The sequence below is a fragment of the Carassius gibelio genome, chromosome A4 (genome assembly GCF_023724105.1).
Source record: "Carassius gibelio isolate Cgi1373 ecotype wild population from Czech Republic chromosome A4, carGib1.2-hapl.c, whole genome shotgun sequence".
Classification (NCBI taxonomy): Eukaryota; Metazoa; Chordata; class Actinopteri; order Cypriniformes; family Cyprinidae; genus Carassius; species Carassius gibelio.
The window spans coordinates 27,162,705-27,186,467 of NC_068374.1; the positions used below are offsets into that span (position 1 = coordinate 27,162,705).

At 37.1% G+C, this 23,763-nt stretch overlaps 1 protein-coding gene across 1 annotated transcript; it reads right to left on the bottom strand.

Moving 5' to 3' along the window:
- Positions 1 to 1,345: 1,345 nt before the first annotated feature.
- On the bottom strand, positions 1,346 to 23,726 carry LOC127975343 (ubiquitin-conjugating enzyme E2 H). The gene is made up of 7 exons (XM_052579345.1): positions 23,437 to 23,726; positions 6,339 to 6,415; positions 5,235 to 5,309; positions 4,793 to 4,832; positions 3,948 to 4,000; positions 3,449 to 3,577; positions 1,346 to 2,661 (listed from the first exon to the last, which is right to left on the bottom strand). Exons 1-7 carry the CDS (start codon positions 23,487 to 23,489, stop codon positions 2,537 to 2,539), a joined length of 552 nt encoding a protein of 183 aa, XP_052435305.1. The 5' UTR covers positions 23,490 to 23,726; the 3' UTR covers positions 1,346 to 2,536.
- Between the last annotated feature and the right edge of the window lie 37 nt (positions 23,727 to 23,763).

Below are 23,763 nucleotides of genomic sequence, written 5' to 3' on the forward strand. Positions count from 1 at the left end.
TGGGTGCAAAACACAAAAAGGACAAACTTATTTATTCCACCCCTCCCACTAAATATGTTAAATAAAATAAAAATAAAAAAACCTCCCTTCAATCCCAACACCTTTTGCATCATGTATTACCTGCTCCGGATGGACATCTCCGTTATTGACATGGGGAAATAGAAATAGGAAACCAAAAATTAGTAAATAAATTCTCTTAAAAAAAAAAAAAAGGTATAATTTCTAATTGGAATGGAAGCACACTTATACATGTTTATTTGAGATTCTCAGACTCTTTAGTCATTTCACTCTTTGACATGAATTAAAAACAAAAGGAAAAATATATAGGTCAAACTAAATGTCCGTATCTTGTCTCTCTTATTAAGTCCAGTCCTCAAAAAAATGAAGCAGAAATGAAACCGAGAAGCTGAGTTTGTATGCGTTTGTCAGGGTGTGTGTTGCTAGGCATGGCAACCAAACCACATCAGAGAAGCATTTTCTTCCATACGTGTCTGAAAGCTGTGAAACAAAGCCGCCTCTAAATGTATGCATTCTCTCTCCTTGTAAGATAACTTCCTCTTAATACAATACCTATAGGTAGCATATAAGTGGTGTTTTTTCTTTTGTCTCCAAAAATAAAAAATTCCCCCATCAAACGATTTAGACTCAAAAGTTCAACTGAGACTTTTCTTTTTTCCATTGCACAATTTGGCCAATTCTTGACTTGGGCTATAACATCACATTTTTTGCCTATAAAACATCAATTTAATTCGAAAAGAAAAAAAAGGAGAGAAAAAAAAAAAAAAAAGAGCCATGGGAAAAACATAGGCAGCTCCGGCTCAAATCACACGAGCCGACTTGAAATACTTCCCCTTATATGCCATTCCATCAGTACTCTTCACTTCAACCCCATTTCATTTACATTTTGGACGATGAATGGATCTACAAGTGCAAGTTCAGAATGCGCGATCTGTGAGAATACTGCAAAAACACACGCACACACAAACCAAATCTGGTTCTCCGTAGTACCAACATGCCACTGATGATATCTGCAGAGGTTGAAACTCAAAAGCTCTTTATACAGAAGATATCTGCCCATTTCCACAGTCACAGCGAAAAAACCCACTTCAATGTTCCCCGACTTTCCCCTAAAACCACAAGGCAGATCTTACCAAATGGGATCCTTCGGATAATATCTGTATAATATCGGACAAGCAGGTTACAAAACCTAGATCCATATGAACATCTAACTTTGATTTCACCACCCAGTAAAACTAACTAGATCTACATGAGGTCAAACAACAGCTATCATAGTTATACACAAGCAATAGGAAAAGATGATGAACTCTACAAATTTAAGTAAAAACTTTAAGGTTTCTTTTCGGCTAGACCAACAAAGTCCTACATGACTCCGCTTCTGCATCATACAGCAAATGTACAAAAAAAGATGCTCGTAAAGAGAGAGGGTGCGAGACAAAAAGAGGAAAAAGACAAAACACTATGCATACATTGTTGGTACAAAATAAAAGATTTGTGCTCTGTAAAGCAGGACAGTCACTTCCTGGTCGTTTCGTGAAGGTCACACAGCGTTGAGCCACGTTTTGTGGTGTGGGGCTTCCACAAAGAGGGAACAAAAGCCAGAAACGTCGAGCTAGTGGAAAAGTAAAGTAAAGTTGAGCTTCGGTGGACTTGCCTCTACACCTACATCTTCTTATAAAAAAAAGAAAAACAAGAGCTTAAAGGGAGTCGTATTGATATTTTCCGCTGGCGCTGTATCGTGGGCTTGATCGGTGAGCAGCGTTTTGTAAAATCCTGATGCTTGGCTTTAACATACAGCCTGGAAACTTTCCCCTCAAGGTGAGACCAAAATAAAAAGAAGAGGAATTCCTCTAAAGAGATTTTATCTTAAAGTTAGAGTAAACAAACATATGAAAAGTAAAAAAAATAAACATAGGACAATCGAGAAAACATCTATAATTCAAAACTACTTGCACTGGGATGATTGAAAGGGATCGATCAAACGGTTGAGGTTGAGGGAAGTAATGAGGCAAAACGTGTCAGATTCATCTGCAACAACTCCATCTGAAGACCGTCCTGGAAAAAGGTCTAAGCCGAGGGGATTCATGTATCAGATCATCATGGACACAGTTAAGTAACATCACAAAAAAAAAAAGGGCACCCCCCCGGCCTCTGTCTGGTCAGTCTGCGTCAGAAAAAGGTGGATAAGGGAGGCCATGACATGCATTCCAGCTACGCAGATACCAACATGGAATCAAGGGGGGAAACTCTACAAGCCTTTCTTTTGTTGGGGTGACGGAGAGAGCGAAAGAGAGAAAAAAAACCCACCGAGAAGTGGAGATAGAACACCTACAGAGGGTGCCATATTCATCATCAACGCTAGATATCCATACAAATCCTGGTTTAGTAATAATAATAATAATAATGCTAAAAAAAAAAAAAATTCACCTTGTTTAAATATGAATCTTTTATAGTCTGCTTCGCATGGTTAGGAAATAATATAGTCTCTGTGGTAAAGGGGGGAAACGGTCACCCTTAACTACAACTCCATGTCCTGAGCTTCGTCCTCTGAAAAGTCAGACATGGAGCTTTCTGAAGAGGAGTCGCCCGCTCCTTCCTCCTGCTCCTTCAGAGCCTCCTCTGTTGCATATTTCTGGATGTATTCTGAATAGAAACGAGGACGGAAAGAAAAGGACGGGAAAAATATGGTTAGACATAAAAATCTAATGTTATATTACAAGAAATGTATATAGCCAACAAAATAGACTCATTATGTTTAACTGTAGGATAAAAAAAATATATAATACTAAAATCTTAAGTTCCTAAAATAGATTATTCTTTTAAAGAAATTCACATTTCTTCTTCTTAAAAAAAAAACAACAACATTAACAACAGAAATATTGTGAAATAGTTAGATTTTTAATGCATTTTAAAATGTCATTTATTCCGGTGATGACGAAGCTGATTTTTTTTTTTGCAGTGATTACTCCAGCCTTCAGTGTCACATGACCCTTCAGAAATCATTCTAATATGCTGATTTGGTGCTCAAGAAACATGCATGATCAATGTTAAAAACCACTGTGCTGCTCAATACAGAACAGGGTTTTATCTGAAACTAATCTGTCACATTTGAACAGTTTAATACATCCTTGCTGAACAGAGATCTAGATTTCTAAATAAAATTAAATAAAGGAGTCTTAAGGTTTTTTTGATTTTTTTTTTTACCAAAACACACACACCTATATAAAATGCCATTCAGGACATCCATTAACATTTATTTTTTAAATGTAAAATCCAAACATACCCCAACACACTTTTCTTTTTTTTTGGGCAGAAGACATCGTACAATGGTGATGTGAATCAAGGTGACAGATATAAACCTCGTAGGCCAGATGGATGTTAAACCAAAAAAAAAAACACCAAGTCAAACGATGTCAGCTCTTCTAATCACCTTTGATTTTCTGTTTGTAGTCCTCTGGTCGGTGTAGGTACATGGCTGCGGCGTCTCCGTTCAGAGGGTCGATGGGGTTCGGGTAGGCCAGCAACTGTGGCAAAAACGACTCGAAGATATTGGTGAGATCTGTGAGGAGAGACAAAGACAACAACAACCAATAAATGTATATACAACTATTCAACCACAAAATGCAGACCAATCAGAATCAAGCATTTCAGAATACTATTATCAAATCTAGGCAGCAACTCAACTACTGAATGTTGTGAATGGGGCCGCTTTAGTGTGGTTGTTGGGGAGCTGATGCTGTTTTCTGACCTTGCAGGTGTCAGCTCATTCAGAGAGGCTAAGAGGATTACAGTGCACCTGTCTAAAGGGCCGGAGACTTTATTCTACTCCTCAGGCAGAATCAATTCAAGCTATGGAGTTTACTGTGCATTTATTCTCAATATTCATGACAGCAGACACAAGCACAATGACTGCACTCACAAATACGTACCATAAAGAGCGGTCCATGTCTGGTTGATCACATCTAAACACACTGTCCCTGACCTGGACAAAAAAAATAACACATCGTTTCTACTTTTCCATTCCAGAATAGTGTTACCACTTACATTTTGCAGGAGGTATGCAAACTTCCCATTTTTATTTTCTTTGTCATTTCGCTCTTGGTGTGAATAGACTTTTTTCTTTGTTTTTTTTTTTTTGCTGAAAACCAGTTATTGTTAAGTAAAAAAAAAAAAAAATTAAAAATAATAATTATAATAACAAATATATATATATATATATATATATATATATATATATATATATATATATATATATATATATATATATATATATATATATATATATATATATATAATTTTTTTATTACAAAAGCACATAAAATGACTGCAACTTCAACTAAAATAAAAAAAATATTAAAAAGAATTTCAAATGCAAAAAAAAAAAAAAAAACTATGACAGTATATAAAAAAATACAGCTGAAAACAAATGGAAAAGTTTTTTTTTTTTGCCATAGTTGAGGTCAAAAGTCGCACAGAGCGTAGAAATAAAATATGTGATTTGAAAAAAAGGAAAGACAGATTTAAGAAAATATTTCTTCACAAAACTAATGAAAGGCTTTGTTTGGACACTCTTTGGTCGACTTAGTTTGAAAGCCTCTGTACACTGTATGTTTTGTATGAACGAAAAAGAGTAGTGTGAACATTTTTCAAAACAACTTCACTTTTTTTTTTAAGGACAGCTTTAGAAAGACATAAGTGTGAGTAAAATGAATATAAAAACAAACATTTTCCTCAGAGCATCACCAGAAGGCAAAAGTAGATTAAAGAAACTTACGCTTCATCGATGTTCGGATGAAAAATCTTATTCATAAATCCTGTAGAGAGATTGAAGAAAGAAAGATGAAGTGAGAACATGGATATTTCCATTTAGTTGCAATTAATTAAATGCATTTATATTATTCGTTTTTTCTTTGCTTTGCATTGAGAAATTGGGAGGAAGGGACTGTATTTAATTGTTATGAAAATGGTCATAAACATCTGAATGGTCTTAAAACTGTACAAATGACAGCATTTGCAGATTGCACAACACAGGCTTTACAGACCATTAAATATGACATCACAGGGATGTTATGTGCTGGTTTCATCAGTACACACCTCGAGTATGATTGTTTGAACGTACTCTACCCCTCATTTCACAACCACACCAACGTGTGTGACTTCTAAAGGGCACTCAGCTGATTAAGTTTCTTTGGGATACATGTATAGCAATACTTTACCTATAGAGGGCGATTTGAAGGGGTATTTGTCTGGAAGATCTACTCGCACCTTCCATACGCCCCCTTCATACGGTGCTGACAGGAAAAACAGAAAGAGACTCTTCAAGCAACATTTCACATCTGTTCTAGCATGTAACCGACTTTGAAAATATAAATGACTAAAGTATAGATGTCTTTGTCTTCAAAAGTGACTGTGTGTGGGAGTAACTGTAATACTTAATTAGATAATTATGAATTATGTGTGTAATGACACACGTGTGGGTGTGTACACATGTGGATGGGAAGCTGTGCTGTTCTTCTCGGGAGATATGGGGCATGGTGCAATGTGTGCTCGCTCCCAAAATAGCCTTTTGCAATCTGACCCTTGCGGCCAGTAGCTCAAACTACGAAAGGTAGAGCTTAGCCCTAGATAAGACCTGCTCCTACCTCTCAAAGAGGAGGGAGGAAAGAGCATTAAACAGCAGATGATATGACCATTAAAAAGGGTCTCAAGCTGTTTTTCAGAGTAAACAATGAGGTCATGTCCCAAACCAAGTCGTGTAAGAGATGCATGTTTAAATATGCAAAAGTGTCATGATTGTTGTGACGTGATAGCTAGGTAAAGAAAGACCCTGTGAATATCACGAAACATGTCAAGGACAAGCCCAGGTCTAATTTCAGCCCAATTGGAAGGAAGCAAGAAATGAAGAATATACTGTAATGAAAAATACATATTTTAATTAGCATAATTTGATTATTTTAAGAAAATAGTTTTTTTGCATTATTTATTACAATTGTGACAATATTATCATATTATTTAAGCATTTACTTTTTTGCATATATTTCTATTATCGATTAAATAAATCCCAATTCAAACTACTGTATTTTATATACACACACACATTTATTTTCTCTCACTATATAAATACACACACAAATTTATTTATTTTATTTATATAGAGTATGTTATTTATCATTACAGGAAGGAAATATTGTGGTTTTAAAAAGGGATTTATTAGCTTTATGTAAAATATATTCCCTTTTGATTTTGGGGTGAAGTGAGACCTGGAATGGTTTTCACGAGGATCAGTTTAGCATGTGTGTAAATAATTAAATCAGACTTACTTCCTTGTGGTCCATAAAACTTCACTACAAATTCATTGAGTCCACTCAGGATTGTGACTTCATGTTTACTCTCGATACTAATAGAAACGGTTAAGGCAAACTCAAAAACACTGACTTTAAGCAAATTTCAAAAACAAACAGTAAAGTTCACAATTAAATGATAGAAAATACTTCAAAACAACAGTGGGGGGGGGGTAGAGTTTAATCAGGGTCAAATGAGACCGATTCACCATCAAATTCAAAATGACAAGACAAGTAACCATTAAAAAGAATGAATGTGAGGATCCACTAAAATGACCTTTCAACCCACACAGAGAGCAGATTTACACTAACAGTTCAACCTCAGAAACTGAGATTCTAACTTGGCCTCTATTCTTTGACCATCAATAATTATCAAGAGGTTCAGCTCAGCAGATCGGATAGCAAAAACACAATCCGTGGGTCTGACCCTCAGCTCTCCGACTGATGCACACAGGGCATCGAGGCAACTCAATACGACACTCCCGTCATTAGCTATGGTTGTCAGGCTGTCACTTCTCAAATTGCTGGTGGTGAGAGCGCTTTAGTCAGACCCTCGCTGAGCAAGACAATACATGCTCACCACCACACCAAGACCATGTAGGAGACCTGATGCTCTTAAAGACTCACACACAGTCTGCCATCTCAGTGTGAACACAACATGTGTCCAAAACGCAGTTCTCAAGCAGACTTTGCCACGGTCACACTTTGTATTTTAATTGATGGGGTTACCAATGATGTTATCGCGTGTGTGTCATGTGTCAGCTGTTGTGTGGGCTGCACTGTGACTCAAACTGTATACTCACGCTGCCCAGACTGGCTCACGAAGGCAAACATGTTTACGCTCGGTTGAAACCGTGATGTGTCCTGTGACTCGTGCGAGAGTTTAACCAGTTGAGTGCCTGTATCAACTGATGATTCTCGGCTCTGCTGGGAAACGGAGCTGTCAGTTTCAAGAGGTCGCCTTTTAACATCTGGTGCGAGAGACTGAAGGGCTCCTGGGAGAGGTGGGGAAGGTGCTGTCTGAAAGATTATCAGTCATTGTGGCTTTTTGATGCAAGGGTCTCAGGTTGCATGAACTGAATGACTGTAATTACGCAGAGATTTCGCTCCAAAAATCTGACATTGAAGAGCCAATGCATATTATACCACAAAAGGTTGAAGAATAACTTTTAATATCCATTTTAAATCTATCTCGAAGAGGAGCAGAACTTAAGATCGGTTCATGAATGGAAAAGGTGCTAAATGGAACAATAATAGTGCCAGTAAAAATTTTCATAAGTTAATTTATGTAATTTACACATTTTTATTTTTTTTACTATCTTTGTGTTTAATTTTTTTCCCCCCAATTAACTGAATGATTTTTTATTTATTTATTTTTTTTAAATGGCACTAGTTTTCCACAGTGATACAAGGGAGCCAGATTGACAGGCTGAGCATGACAGAGAGGGATAGTGTTTTCGGTTTCAAGACACCAGCTGGCTTCTTCGTCAGTTGTAGCTCTAAGAGGCTGTGGTCACCAAGGTGTTAAACGTCTTGGATTTATTTTAGGCTGTGAAGCATCTGCAGAGGCTGAGAGAATAGAGGAAGCACCCAGTAAGAGTGCATTTCTGCACAATGCTTTCATGATTTTACACTCACCGATACACATCTGAACAAAGCAGGCCCATTATTAGCTGCTTATCCTCTACAAACACAGAGACTTGGAACAAAATGTGATCCTGTAGATTTGACTGATGACTCATGTGTAACAACCTCGATTTTCACACGCCTTTTTCTTTAACACGAGATCAGTTTCCATTCAGGTAGGAATTCTTCTGTCTGGCAGCCCATACAGGTTGCTCTCGACGAGTCTAGTGAGGTAAAGAAAAGGGCGAGTGTATGCGTGGAGCTTCAGCAGACCTGTTAAAGAATCTGTGCCCATTGCTGTGATCATGAGACCTCCAGAGGAGAAGCACCACACTGAGCTGTCTGGCTGTGCCTGATGACACAAGGGACTACTTTTTCGACCTGTATATTAAGCCTCTTTTTGATAGAAACAAAAGAAATTGGCTAAGCATCTACACACACAGAAAAGCAGAAGCCTGGAGGCTGCAGGGATTTTCCTCCATTCCTCATGCCTTAGAGGCAGTTTTGACGCCTGCTGTTTTTCCCTCATTCTGGATGCTACACAGGAAGAGATGGATTCATATTAGAAAGGGAGAAAAATACAGGTCACATTCCTCTCCACCTTCATCCTTTGAGAGTCATTTATCAGCAATGTACATTAAAACCTCTATTGATTTGATCATTCAATTTTCCTTCTGCAGAACTGCAAAGGCACGTGTTTCTCCTCTGAGGCATCAGTGACACAGATTTAAAATAGATCATTATTAACTGTCCAGAAATCCTGCATGCATTAAAGAAATGGTTCTGTCATTATCCACTCATCCTCAAGTCACCCCAATAACATATGAGTTTTTTTCCCAGTGTAGAACACAAAAGATGATATTTAGCAGATTTCAAATTTAAATTACTATAAAACCAGGACACAGGTCTTTTGAAGCAGCTTCGAGTCAGGAAGACAAAATTTGAGTCATGTTTTACTACAAATTTCTAATTTACTGAAAATCAAAATGAAATCTAAAAACACATAGGTGTCAATTTTAATTTCTGAGTTAACTACTTACTACAGTTCCTGTCAAACTGTAGTATTTCCCAAACATGCAGGCAAGAGAAACGCTGTGTTTGCTTTGGCGACGCCTCTGATACTGTTCAACGCGCATTAACCTTTAGTGAAATTCTCCTAAACAAGGGTTCTGCCCAAGGCTCAATCTGGCTGCTGACAAAGCAACCCAAAACCATTCTCTTCTCATGGTCTTGACACCCACCCGTTTTCACCCATCTCAGCTCCCCCATCAATGGATTTGTATGGATTAAACCATAATCTACAGGAGACCCTTGAGCCAGTGTTCCTTTACGCACACGTATAATCTAATCATACCAATGAGATTCAATCAATCAGCTCATTTAGAAATATCAAATACATTTAAGGAACAAGAGCGAGCACCGATCGTATCAACACTCATGTACGTTGAAACAGCACACGCTTAGATATGGATTCTTACCAGCTGCTGCGGTTGGTTACACAATGTAGTCTAATGCATATATGATTAAAATGGTTTATAAACCTGTGTGTACGAAAAGCTCCAGAGAAGCATACGTCTAGGCACATGACCTTATAGAGAAGTTACCTTGTTCTGCTGTGCCATTTGGGTTAGAATAAAAAAAAAAGTAAAAGAAAAAGACCAAAAATACTTTTTTTTTAAACAGTCACACCATGCGGAAGAAAACCACGGGAGTTCACTTTCTTTTAGAAGTCTGTTGTGAGAAAATGACATACTAGCCTGGACAGAAAAATCCAGCATCTAAGACAGCCATGGAATTTATACTTACATCGTCACTACTTCAAAATTGTCATCAATTCATCATGTCTCACTGTTTCTGAATGCATTTCACAGTGCATTTCTTTGTGTGATTCGAGAGAATGATTATACAAACTAAAATCATAACAAAACTGAAATACAGGTATGCAGGCTAACAGACAGGTGGAGTGTGTTCTCTGTCATTTTATTAGTACAGGTAAAGTCTCTGCGCTGAATCATTGCATGAGTCACTGGGTACAAACTGGTCTCTTGCGAAAAAGACACAAAACACAATAGCCAGGTTAGCCCCCTCCCTACAGGAGCAAATTCCTCCTGTTTATTCTGGATTACCAAGGATGAAAACAGCGGGTAGACATCAACTGCTAATGCTCGACGGCGTAGCAGCTTGTTCTTTCCTGAGACGCATTCATTCATCATTACAGACAAACACAGAGAGGAGGTAATCTTGTTCTCTGACACCTAATGCTAACGGCTGGCCTTGGGGTGCAGGCAAAATATTTACCCACTGCCAACAGGGTGGAAAACACCACATTACTAACAGCTGATTAAAGACAATACATCACTATTCTACCGCAGACCAGTTCATTTCATGTAGTGTCTACATAAAAGCCTTGTGGTTTAAAATATTTATATGTATGCCAAGGGCTGTGTACAATATGTACAAAGAGTTTCTATTTTGTAGTCCTCTCAGACATCTCAGTCCACTAACAGTGTCAAGTCTACTAATGTTGGTTATAAAAAATAAAGAAAGACCTGGAGCTTGTGGTACACATCTACAAAACAGACAGACACATGCCCTCACAATCTAAATAAACTATTTTTATTTAAACCTTATAATAAGGTATAATTGTGTGCATAAGTTGCCACCTGGAATTTTCCATGAGCATCCTTAATACAAAGCTACAAGCCTGAACACAAATCAAAAACTTCAACTAGATTTTGAGAATATGAGTTCTCGATGAGAATTCGACAACTTAACTTGCTTTTGCAAAAACCGTAGAAAATCTTGAAAGCAAAAAAAGTTTCAATCGGCAATGGTGTGGCGATGCATGAACCACAGCTCACTTTTTGTTGGTCAACACAGCACATTTGCATGACCAGCATGGACCTTAAGCAAAATCTGATCCGAAATCTTTCATTCCCATGGTGAAATACCAGGTAACATGGAGTCCAGTTGAAATGATGTGAAATTTTGCAGATCAAAGATTGTGAAGTTTTATGGGTTCCCAAAATCTTATACCAACAATACCCATCAATTTATATGGACATTAAAGAAAAATAAAAAGATCTAAGAGTAAAAAAAAGATTTTTTTACTTCTAGAACAGCACTCTAACAGAACAGTGACTTTTTGTGAAAAGAAGGCGAGAAGGTTTTTTTCCCTCTATCACTGTCATGAAGTCACAAGCACAGCATTTTGCTCATGCTGGGCAGATGAAAGACAGGAAGTGTGGCAGTTTTAAGTATGCATGACACCAAGAGGAAGTACACAGGTTCACTGATGGTGAAACAGACAAGACGCACCTTGAGGTTTAAGATTCCATTCAACCATTTAGCCAATATGGGTCATGATTTGCATCAGATGAAAACGGTAATAAAAGGCAGACGTCAAACTTAACAGACGCCATCTATGGCCAATGCCAGTACCCCTAAAACAACTTCCTATTCTAGTGTAACCTCACACCCTTCCCCAGCTCCCTGGCTCAATAACTCACTGTGTAAGTCTGCTCAAGACTGAAGTTATGCTGTGTGCAGCTTACCTCTGGAGTCACATGCATGAAAGTTCAAGGATTTTTCTCAAATCTGTTTAGATCTCGGAAAGAGATTGAGTGAATTAGTGAGAACTGCATTTTATTACAGTGACCATTCCTGCGCAAACTTCTGGCTATAGCAAAATCCACACACACGCACACAAAAAAACCCTAAAAAAAAAAAAAACGATAAAAATCTCTGTTCCCTTGTCCTAACTCTCTCCATTAGGGCTCCATTTAATTTGCAAATTAATTATCTCTCATTTGATAAGCAGGCACATGCACAGCTATGAGACGGTCTTTATCTCTCATGGACATCTGCTGTACTCTAGACCAAGACTGGCGATACATCAAAAATTCATCACATAGTTGTGATTTGGCTGGGGATATGAAATGAAGTAACATTTTGAATATGGCATTGATTTTATGCATTAATGGCTCCTTGGCAACTAGGTTTCCTAAAGAATGTCAATAGAAAGCTTTGGCAGTCTTTCTTTGCAATTTAGCACGTCATTTAAACTTCACAGCATTTAAACTTCAGCCAACACAGATGGAACGTTTGATTTATTCCTTTAAAGTAGTTCAAACTGTCCATTCCGTGTAATAATAATAATAATAATGATGATAATAAAAACCACTATGCAATTAAAGCAACGTATACAAATATTTAACATAGTTAAACATCTAGCTATATCAAAAACAACTCTATGCCAGAACAAACACCACCCTGCTGTGACATGACATCAACTCTCAGAATATGTGCTGTGACTGTGATGTGGTATAATGCATCATAAACTACTAGTGCAAACACCTATATAGGCTCTGTGGGACTGTTGTAGATGCGTGCTCTGTTTAGATCAATTCTAGATAAGTCTGTTTGCATTACATCTCTTGAAGGCATAGTCATCGTAGCCATCTTTACTAAAGAACTGTTGAATAAACATTATGACACACTTGCATATTCGTTTCCAACGTGCACATCACAAACATTACGCGCTGTGCCTGCATATCCCATTAGTGTGCATTTGTTGATTTGAAAGCGAGCAGCAGCTGCCACTTTATGGGTGTCTGTGTGTGTGTGTGTATAGGAGTGGATGAGTGAGAAGGTGGGGGGAGAGAGCAGAATATGGCTCTACCATTCACTTTTGGGAAAGCACAACCAGGTGCCTAAGACAATTTACCTGCAAGATTATCAACCTCATTCACACCATCCTTCATAGCATTAACTAATAATGCAGGAAACCACAGCAGGAAATTATTACTACTGAGACTCATCATTTACATTATGAGTGTCATTCTGAACTACAGAGCACAAGTGTTCTGAAGAATGGATGGGTGGGTCATTACGAATATATATATATATATATATATATATATATATATATAAACTAAGCAATAAATAATTGATTTAAAATTAATTTACTTGACTTGACTGAAAAAAAATTTTTTTGGAGCATAGAGATAACTAATAATGGATACATACATGTTGGCAAGTTGTTCTGTGACCTTAAACCACAGTGAATGTGCTGACCATCACTGCTGGACTCTGAGTCCAGTTGACCTCTGGCTTACGCAGCTGAAATGGACACTGACCTTTAACTGCCTGCTGTGCCTTCTAAATAAGAAGGGCTATTGTAAAATAGTGCTCAGGGAAGTGACATACATGTGTGCCATTTCACACAGTGTGACACAGAAATCTGGGACCTGTACCATAAAGCCATTAAGCTGTCTAGTCAGGTAAGTTTTAGTTTAATTTATTTTGAAATTATTTATCCACAGTAAGTATAGAAAAGAATCACCCCCCCCCCCTTTAAAATAATCACCCTTTGTTGCTTTGCAGCCTGAAAAGAAGGCGGACACAGTTCTTGTTTTATCCAGCTGGACTTACTCAGTGCAACTTATACTGTAACATCCATGTGAAATATATAACACCAACATATCAGAAAATAAATAATAAGTTGGAAGAATGATCAGAATTTTATTGAAATCACCTTTTGCTTTAGTCTGTTGGGATACATCTCTGTCTCTATAAACTTTCATCCAGTTTGGCTATAAAAAAACCTGGGGATCTTTTGACAGTGCCTTGCCACCCATGGTTGATTGTTTGCTTCAGTTGCACTACCAAGGACTGAAATGCTCCAGGAAACTCTTTTTCTTGCGTAGCTAAAACATGACCACAGCTGGTAGCAGTTGAAAGTCAAAATCCTTTCGGTGCCATTGAGAGGGGTTAGCTACACCTGATTGAGTTTACAAGTAATTTTTCCAACTCAGTGATTCGTTTTTTTTTTTTTTTTTGTTCTTTTATTCTGACATGGTGATGTAATCTTTCACTTGGATGTTATAAATTGCACTGAAATGGAAATTAAATGTCAAACTAAAATGAAAATGAAAAAAAAAACAAATTGCACATTAATAAATACTATCCACCTTATTTTTCCCATAAGAAAGGGCATGGCCATTTGTAAATTTATTGGGACTGGCTTCCGGTGTCATTCACTTCCAGTTATTTTTAGCAGTACAAAACAGCTAATTTTACTGCTCGATAATGCAAACTGGTGTGTCTTACCATATTAAATGTAATGCATTACATTACTTTTACCAACTGCACTTTGCAGTTTATTAATAATAAACTGGAAATCTTGCACATTCACAGAAAATGGCTTATTTCCACATTGAAAAATAAGTAATAGTAAATAAACAATACTAAAATAAGACTGTCTTGCATGTGATTTTCCCTGTTGTAAACTTAAGGAAATGAAATGACATCATGGAACCTAACATGGCTCACATTTTCTGCAGTTAAAATAGTTTCAGATGTGCATGTGTGTAGCAATACTCTTTTGTAGAAAGTGAAACCATATGATGGGACCCAACAAACCTTCATTTTTAATCTAATACCAGCAGCTGACTTCATTACCATTCTGATTAATTTGAGATGCACTTATTGTTCACTACAGGGGAAATGATTGCTACTTAGAATCAGTGTTATTTTTCCCAAAAGCCATTTTCAGAATGACCACACACATTCTGGTCTCCTTTTAACAAACCGAACTACATATAAAACATGCACAGCACACGGAATCTTAAAGAAATGCTACAAAATGCAATTAACCCATTTAGCATATCAACAGTCATATACGCCACAGCATCAGGGTTTAGCGGCTTGTGATTTGCCGGCATGTTGAGGTGAAGTATTCTGATCTACTGTAGCGCAGGATCCAAATCTGTTTTGATTTTTCTCTGTCTGAAAGCAGCTAACCTCCCTTTCGACATCACAAGTTTCTTATTCCGAGTGGAATGCTGCAATCTGAAGCACTCCATTAGGATGAAAACTCTGATCCCAGAGGCCTGAATAAAGTCTGTGAATACTGATCTCAGCCTCAGCACACTTTACATATCAATGCCGGTCTCAACCCACAGTTCAAAGGCAGCAAAATCCAAACTGAATGCCCTGGTGTATAAAACTTGAGACTGTGCATTGCCATGTAAGACCAGTGAATGTTTGTTGTACAATTCAACTGCATTTCCACAAAGAACCGTGATTTGTACTTTCAGAGCTAAAATGCTCATGCCAAATGAATACAGTATTCATAACAACTTCCAAACACAGCTGCGACTTCAAGTAACCATATATTTCATGATTATGACTTATAAATGAGGCCATAAAGTTTAAGGTTGAGGCATCACAAGGCTATGCTGCTATTATGAGTTGCAGAACCTCCTGTGAGAGATCTCACTAATCTCAATGGCACACTTCGTGTGAGAAGGTGATTAACTACACCTGATTGAGTTTACAAGTCATTTTTAGGAGGGGGAGTGATCCCTTTTTCCAACTCTGTGATTATGGTTTTAAAATGCTGGTGTTATATCTTTCACTTAGATGTTATAAGTCTCACTGAGTAAAAACAACTGGATAAAACCAAAAATGTGTCCGCCTCCATTTCAGGCTGCAAAGCAACAAAATGTGACTTTCTTTTCTATACTCACTGTATAAATATATCAAAAGCCATGCATTAATTTAAATCTAAAATCTATTTTAAAGAATTTATAATAAGAATAAAATTATCCAACAAGCATGAACAGGCAGTAATACTTTTTTTCCCCCTTAAATGACACTTTCTCGTTCACATGATTTGCTGGCATCTTCATTTGTATAATTTCCCCAGCCCCAGGTGCATCAACCTGGTTTCTGTGGGTTGAAAAGGGCAGGGTCCATTAACATGCAACACACAATGGTTCAAACAACAAAATCACCTGAAACATCCTGCAGCTACACTATAAAACACCTGTGCACTGATTACACGACTCGTACAAATGCAATACCTCAAACTTCTGTTAAATAAGGGCACCTAAGCTTGACATTCATTATACATTAGTAGAGCAAGACAGTCTAATATAGGTCACAAAGATATTCCTATACATCAAAGCTAATCTGATTATGTAGTTTCACAGTAGTGATTACATCCATTTATCTGTAGCATTTAGATTTGATCTAACATAATCATTGTGTGGTTTGGGCTGCTATAAAACACAACCCTTCTATTCTCGGGGGGATTTGAACATGTGGTGCATCCCCAAACATCATCAGACAAAGAGGAACTTCAGTCCGTCTGTTTTCAGCCTGAGGTTGGCCATGCGGCAAGAAACTGCAGTGCTATTGTGGGATTATAGGGCTTCAAATCTACCACCGTCAAGGGGCAGACACATCCATGACCCGACCGTTTGCCCTGCCTGTCCGTCAAACCCACTGTATCAGAAACAATCCTTTACAGTCAATAAACTCCTCTAAATTTAGACTCTTGTAGATAAATTGAGCTTGCATACAGAAACGCTGGGTGACATCTAGTAAAGCTATACAAATGATACGGTTTTAGCATAGAAACTGATACAAAAGATTTAATCCAAAAATGAAAGTAATGTCCTAATTTATCTACTCACCCACACACTGGTCAAAAATGATATAATGTTTTTCATCTGAGGAACACAAAAGGAAATTTTTAGCAGAATGTCCATTGGGGGTGTACACAAATTGAAAAATTGATCTGTAATTATTATTCAAAAAATTAAAACCCTATTCAAATTTTATCGAGTTGCTTTGCTGGCCATAAATGAATCCATGAATTTGAATTACTTTGGTCGATTGAACCAGTGAAACTGAGTTATCATAATATCCCCACGACAATAAGAAAATCACATGAAATCCAAACAACTGCTGTCCATTACTGCATTCACAATTGAAGAAAAATACAGTTATACAGAGCTTATCTGATAACGAAATGATCGAGACGTTTACTTTAAAGGGGTCATATGATGCATATTTTTTATATATATATATATATATATATAATTATTTTGTGTAGTTGGTGAAACCGAATATGTTGACATGCTTTAATGTTTAAAAAGTAAAAAAAAAAAAATATATATATATATATATATATATATATATATATATATATATATATATATATATATATATATATATATATATATATATATATATATATATATATATATAAACTCACATGCTACATTTTCTAAAGCCATATGTCAGATAGCAAATTTATTTTTGTATTTGCAAATTTGTGTTTATGGTTTTAACAAAAGCAACTTACAGTTCATTCAAGCTACAAGCCTGCATCTCATCAAACATTCTCTGGGAATCAAACCTGATACCAAGAGTCAGCCTTTCTCAGCAATTTCAGTTCAACACGTACATTATAACAGCAGAAATTTATGAGAATAATGGGGAAAATTATACTGTAGCAGAAATCACTAACACAGCAGCAGCACAAGACTCCATGGGAAAATGAAAGCAGGCTGGTGCAGGCCGAATGTCAGCTGACACACAAAGAGGCCGATCACACCAGATAAAGCCCTCGATTTGTCTTACACACCGGGGCCTCTGCCTCAGCACCACAGAGATCCGATGCACTCCACTAACCACAGGGGGCATTTGTAATGTCCCTGGTTTTCCATGCTGGCATGGGCCCTGGAAAACCTTCGCCACTCCCTGCATCTTTCCTCAATTTAGTGGAGCTGAACAACGGATGCTAGTACACTAGGAATCCCATCCCCCTCGCCAGCACATACATGGCACTGAAGTATTATGACAAACCTTCAGGCCAAAAACATGACGGGGACATGGCAGAAAAGCACAGCGATTCAACCAGCAACAGCCTTACAGGGGGCATTCATACTGCTGAGCTTACTTCCATTAACAAATCCTGTTTACAAACAGTGACAACCAGGCATCTCAGAGAAAGTGGGATTGCGTAATCGTCTTTGTAACTTACCGTCAATCTCTCGCTCTCTTTTTTTTTTTTCTACAAGTGGATAGAAACGCAAAGCATTCCTGAAGGAGACTTGCTTTTCATTTATAATCCTCTACTTTTTTCTTAGTAGTCAAGATTAAACAAGGACAACTCAATGGGAACACCTGGATATTTTTCTTAAAGGTGCAGACGTTTGCGCATATTAAAAGAACCTGTATGATCTGGCAGTGATGCCAGTGGCCATTGCGCAGACTATAAAATAGGCCCTGAATGATTCTTATTTGCGAAACAATTGCTCAAGGTGAAAGCAAGTTTACAATAATAAAGTGCAAAAGTCCCTTGACTGCAGATCAATGAGTCGTGTAAGAAAAGTAGTCATGGACATACCGCACTTGTGTTAAGAGCATACCTCCATATACTATGCTCGAACCTAGAAAAGTAATCAAACCACCACTTAAAGATATGCTTTCTGAATGCTGAACTTGAATGATACCATGTTCTAACCAGGCATAATGCAAACATCCAGTATATAATTTGCCTATCCACACTGAAATGCTGCATGACATGGCATAATCAGAGCATATTTGATATTTAATATGCTATGTCAAGCAGAAGTTTGGGCCAGTAAAACTGTACAAACTAAATATAAGAGACTTTTATCATGGCTGGTTCAGATTCAATGAGTTGTTTTACTTAAAATAAAAATAAAAATAAAAAGGAATGTGTATATAAAATGTCAGTTTTAAAGTACATAATTCACCTTCTTAAAATATTCTGTAAATGCTTTAGACTGACTGAAATCAGACCACATTTTGTGAGGCTGAGCTAAAAGATCTAGATAACGCAACTGTATCTTGGATTCATCCAGTAAGTATATACATAATTTATTAAACATAAGTACAAAGATGCAAATTGCAAACAAATTGAATACAAGAAAGATACAACTGAAACAAACTGTATTTTTTGTACAGTGAATCTATTTAACAGTAGTTCAAGTCTAAAAAGAAATGAAGGTAAAAAATAAAACACTGCATAGTGTGACGTGTGAATTATATATACAGTTATTCTTATTAAAGCTTCTAAAGTTATTCAGTCAAGAGCATGGAGTGATTCTCTCGTTTTGGTTTACAGCTCGAGACACAGAAGTCCCAGCAACACATTTAATCCCTAAAATATCTGATTATGCATTGTAAAATGTATATTTGGACAGACAGAAAAAGACTACACAAAAACCTGCCTGCTCTAGCTTGATTAGAGCTGCATACGTAGAGATTTGTCATTAAAGTTGGATTTTGGCTTCAAACGATAATAAAAATGCAATAATCTAGATAAAATGATTATTGTGCCCCATTCTGCCCCTTTCCAGTTGAGCGCTTTTCCTCCTCCATAAAACCCCAAACTTCACGTGCAAATCAGTAAAATTATGTAACGTGACTTTAACAAAATGGGATGTGTTTGATTTATCAATGAATATTAGATTTATTTATGTTTTTAAAAAAACGAAAGAAAAATTCTGTTCTGTGCATGTGCTCCGACATGGAACAGAACAATAAGTAAAGTGAACTTTTGGCTTAAGGTGCATGCCTTAATGGTCTATTGTTTTTGACCTTTGTTTTTATTGTATTACTGACTGTTTATTTATTTTTCAATAATTTGAGGGCTTTTAAGTTACCCTAGTATTCTGCTGTGGTAATGAGAATTGTGACATTTTATCTGGTATCTAAAATGTTGATGTCATTTCGACCTTATTAACAGAAAATGTATATCTGATATCTTTAAATTAATGACTCATTAAAAGTTCTGGTCATTTGACCCACTCAAAATGATGCTGAATAATGGTGATTGAAGTATTGACCAAAATAATAATTATTATGATTTTTGCCATAATAGAGTAGGATTTAAGGATAAGTAAATGTAACATTTTTCTCTGTTTATTCATTCAGCAGGTGGAAATTATATTTCACGTTATATTTCACATATGTTTTAGCGCTAATTATTTTTTTAAAGCTTGCCCAAATTTCAATTACATAAATGGTAACTGTAGATCTATGTAGATCAAAATAAAATGACAAAAAGATTAGTTAAACTATAAAATCTTACTGATGACTTAGATCTCATAATGACAAAAAAAAAATTACACTGACTAGGTAAACTGACCTTGTTAACTAGAGCACTTTGGTTACAGTTGCACTAATTAGATCAAGACATGGTTTGGCAATTTGAGAAAAAGAAACCCACACTGATTAAATCAGTAGGTCTTTGAGTTCCAGATAAATAAATTAATTCAAAAGACCTACATCTCTCAGCAAAGACAATAAGCGAAATAAGAAGTGCAACAGATGTTACAAAACATATTGACATTATGCCATTCCATGCTGTCCTGGCAAAGCCAACAGCCAGCTCTGACCTGTTTAAACATGTTTCAAAAGTATCTGGTGATCTCAAAGTCAGGTTATCATCTCTCTCTCCCTCTCTCGAGCTTAGGAAGTGCTTAAGGCAGCTCGGTAAAGTGAGGTCATTGTGACATTCATTTTGTGAATTCCCAAATATGTGTGCTCCAGATCCGCAGCTCTCTGATGCCTGCAGCAAATTACCGAGCGTGGATCATGGTGTCCGATCATAACAGCAACTCTCTCGCTCTAAACAGCACTGCTGCTTGCCCTTCATAAGGTGTGCATTTCAGAAGGATAATCTAGAAAACAACTTATGCATGGAAAGCTCCACTTCCCAGTTGCAAACACTTGTCCCAAGGAACAGGTGGCACTTTGGAAACCTGCTCCCAGTTGTCACATGCATGTCGGTTCCCCCTTAAGGGAAATGGGTTTTTAAGTTAAGTTGTGTTTTCTCATGGATGTCAGTGTATTTTGGGGGAGGGTGGGCTTCTTTGCATGTGTTTCGCAATGACAGAAAAGTGTCATTGCGAAACACCCACCGCTTTATTGTATAGCTGTCCTAGATCCACGCATAAATTCTCACATGAGCCGAACCGGTAGTCCGGCTGGACCGCCTGGACTATTAAAGTGGTAATGTTCTCTAAGTGAAAGTTTTGTGGGATCCAGATGACCAAAATAATACAGGATGGTAAATTACATCATTACTGTAATTATCTCTGTATGCATGTATTCCACCTCCAAACTTCCTTGAATTACTTTAAGTGGAAACCTTTAGATCATATTTGTCACCGGCCTGTAGGGCTCTAAAAAGTTGCTTCTGCCATCAGCTGTTCTCAGTAATTAAATCCTTTCACCTTTAACCTCTCCCCTCGGCTCCAGAAGTGTGTATTTTTTGCACCACTAGAATCACCAAACAGGTTTCCTTGATGACTTCACCCCAAAACTGACATGGGTGCAAAAGTGCCTGCCCATTTATTTATTTTTTTTCAGCTAACTTGTTTCCAGAAGTATTTTTCCCATTCATTTTTTCCCATAAGGATTATAAAAAGGTCATTTTTTTTAAAACTATAAGGGTAAGTCACAACATTACAAACTTTGATTTTAAGCCCATAAAATTAAGCAAAAAGGCCAAGCTACAAGATTGTGCACTTACCAGTTTTAATGAGGGAAAGAACTACAATCCCAGGAAGCATTGCAAATGCAATAATTAAAATAATTATTTTAATAACATTTTAATAAAAATAAGAGCGATGGTTACTATAAAATTTAAGATGCCAATTATATAATATATTTTGCATTAATTATAAAATATGCATATTATGCCATCCAAAAAAGTAAGTAATTTGACAGTGTAGGAGAATGACCCGATTATGCCATTCACAGTGCTTTATGTGAACTGGTGGAGATTTCTGCTGTTGAACAATAATTTAAATAAGACCATTACACCATTAACATCCTTGTAAATCACAGTAAGGTTGTCTTTATTTTATAAGTTACCATTAAAATCCTATTCCCCTATGGAGAAAATGAATGTGATTTTTATTTTAAGAACCCGACCGCTGCACTTTATTGGTTGCTGGTCCCTCATCCAAAGAGCAATGTTTTGACAGAACCACAGAGCTAGACTGTTCACACTTTTCAGAGCAATGAACCTTATAACATCTTCATGATAAAAGCATCTAACAGAAGTATTTTAACATTTAAAAAAAAAATGCAACTTTAAGTAGGAAATACTGTCACTGTTTAATCCCACCTACTTGCAGTTTCCGGGTAGTAACAGAGTGGCCAATCATAAAGCTAGTTCCTACTGCTCTACACAAAAACATAACGAGATTCCCAGAGCCGTTCCTGACTTTACAAATATCTCAGAGAGTTTCATCATTCACTTTTTAATACGTAGACGTCGACAGAAATTAAACAAGATCGAAACAGCAAGAAAACTTTCCAAATAAATATATGTGGATTTCTTTTGTTCAAAACAACTCGACATAACTGCACTTAATAAATGATCAACCAAACGTAAAAAAAAAAAAAAAAAAAAAAAAATATTCAACAACAGAACTGCGTGTTCTAGATGCTTAGACAAAAACATACTGACAGTACAGCCAAACCACATTACGAATAAAAGGCATGTTACAGGCATAATAGCCATGGCACTCAGACGGAAAACAACTCCAGAAAACTTTTGCTGTGTGTCAGTTATGTCATATAAACTAAAGGGATTCTTATGGACTAGTGACAGAGACAAATATCCGCACCCAACCACTGTTAGTTAGCACGACACAACTTCTCCTGTTCTTTAAGCTTTAAAATCAGAAATAGAAAGATGGTAAATACAGTCTAAATTTCCTGTCAAAACATTTAACCCCCAAACAAGAACATTCGACCTTAACAAAAGCCAGAAAAACAAGATGGATCCTCCATGCAAGAGAAAAACACATTCGGACAGAAATGATAAAATGACGCCGAACGTGAAGTTTATGTCATTTGGGATTTGTTATTATTTAAAGAGCATTTTAAAACGTATATTTCTCAACAATCTGTCTGTGAAGATCTTGATGTTTTTGTGTAATGCGAAAAAAATCCGTGGTTAAAATGTCTAGAAAGGCCTACAGATGTCTGTATTTATTATAAAACGGCAACAAAAACGATCAACAAATAAATAAATAACTGGCTTGAGAGGTTGTGCTAGCTCGCTAGCAGGCCAAATGCATAGTAACATTCACCATTTCGCTCAAAAACACGTCTAGTTTTGTCAGATATCATATAAATATCGGTATCCGATCGGTATCCATACAAATATGTGATTAAATCCTGCGGATGTCAAGCGCTGGTGTGGATTTGAAGAGAAACGCGATGACAAAACACTCAAAGGACACAGAGCAACATATCTGCTATAAATAATCCTCAACATTTCTGCCTTTGAACACTGACAACGAACGAAACACGTCAAGAAAAACCTCATTTCTGGGTTGAGTTGTGTTATTTGAGAAATAAACGTCTATGAATTTTGGCTTTGTTGCTGACAACCATCAAAACACTTTTGTCGTCAAAAGCTGATCACCATCCAATAAACCATTAACGTTACACTGGCTTTGACAACTGTTTTTCAGACCAGACGGGCGCCCAGAATGGGTTTAAAGCAGTAGAAGACGCGTTTTAGGGCTGCTTTCGTGAATACTGGAGATATCTGACTGCTATAGCGATACAGTAATTCTGTTGTTTATATTTTAAAGGATACAGCTTCACCACGTCGGTGTCCATTCGTCTTTTGCCCGGACTTGGAGACGACATCTTTATACACTCCTCTTTCAGATGACCGAAGCTCGAATCTTCTGCGACTGACTCTCGATCCCTTGGCCTCTACCGAAACTGTATAATTTTGCACATTGGCATACGGCAAGCTGTCGTTTCGAGAGTTTTCGCACTCCACTTTCTGTCCGCTGCGGATAGTGCTAGTAGTCCTCTGCCTGCACTGCTCTCTCTGTTCTGTCTATTACAGCTATCTATCCCTCCGCCGATGACGTCTGTCTACGCGACGAAAGGTGTCCCCCTTCTTCTATGCGGT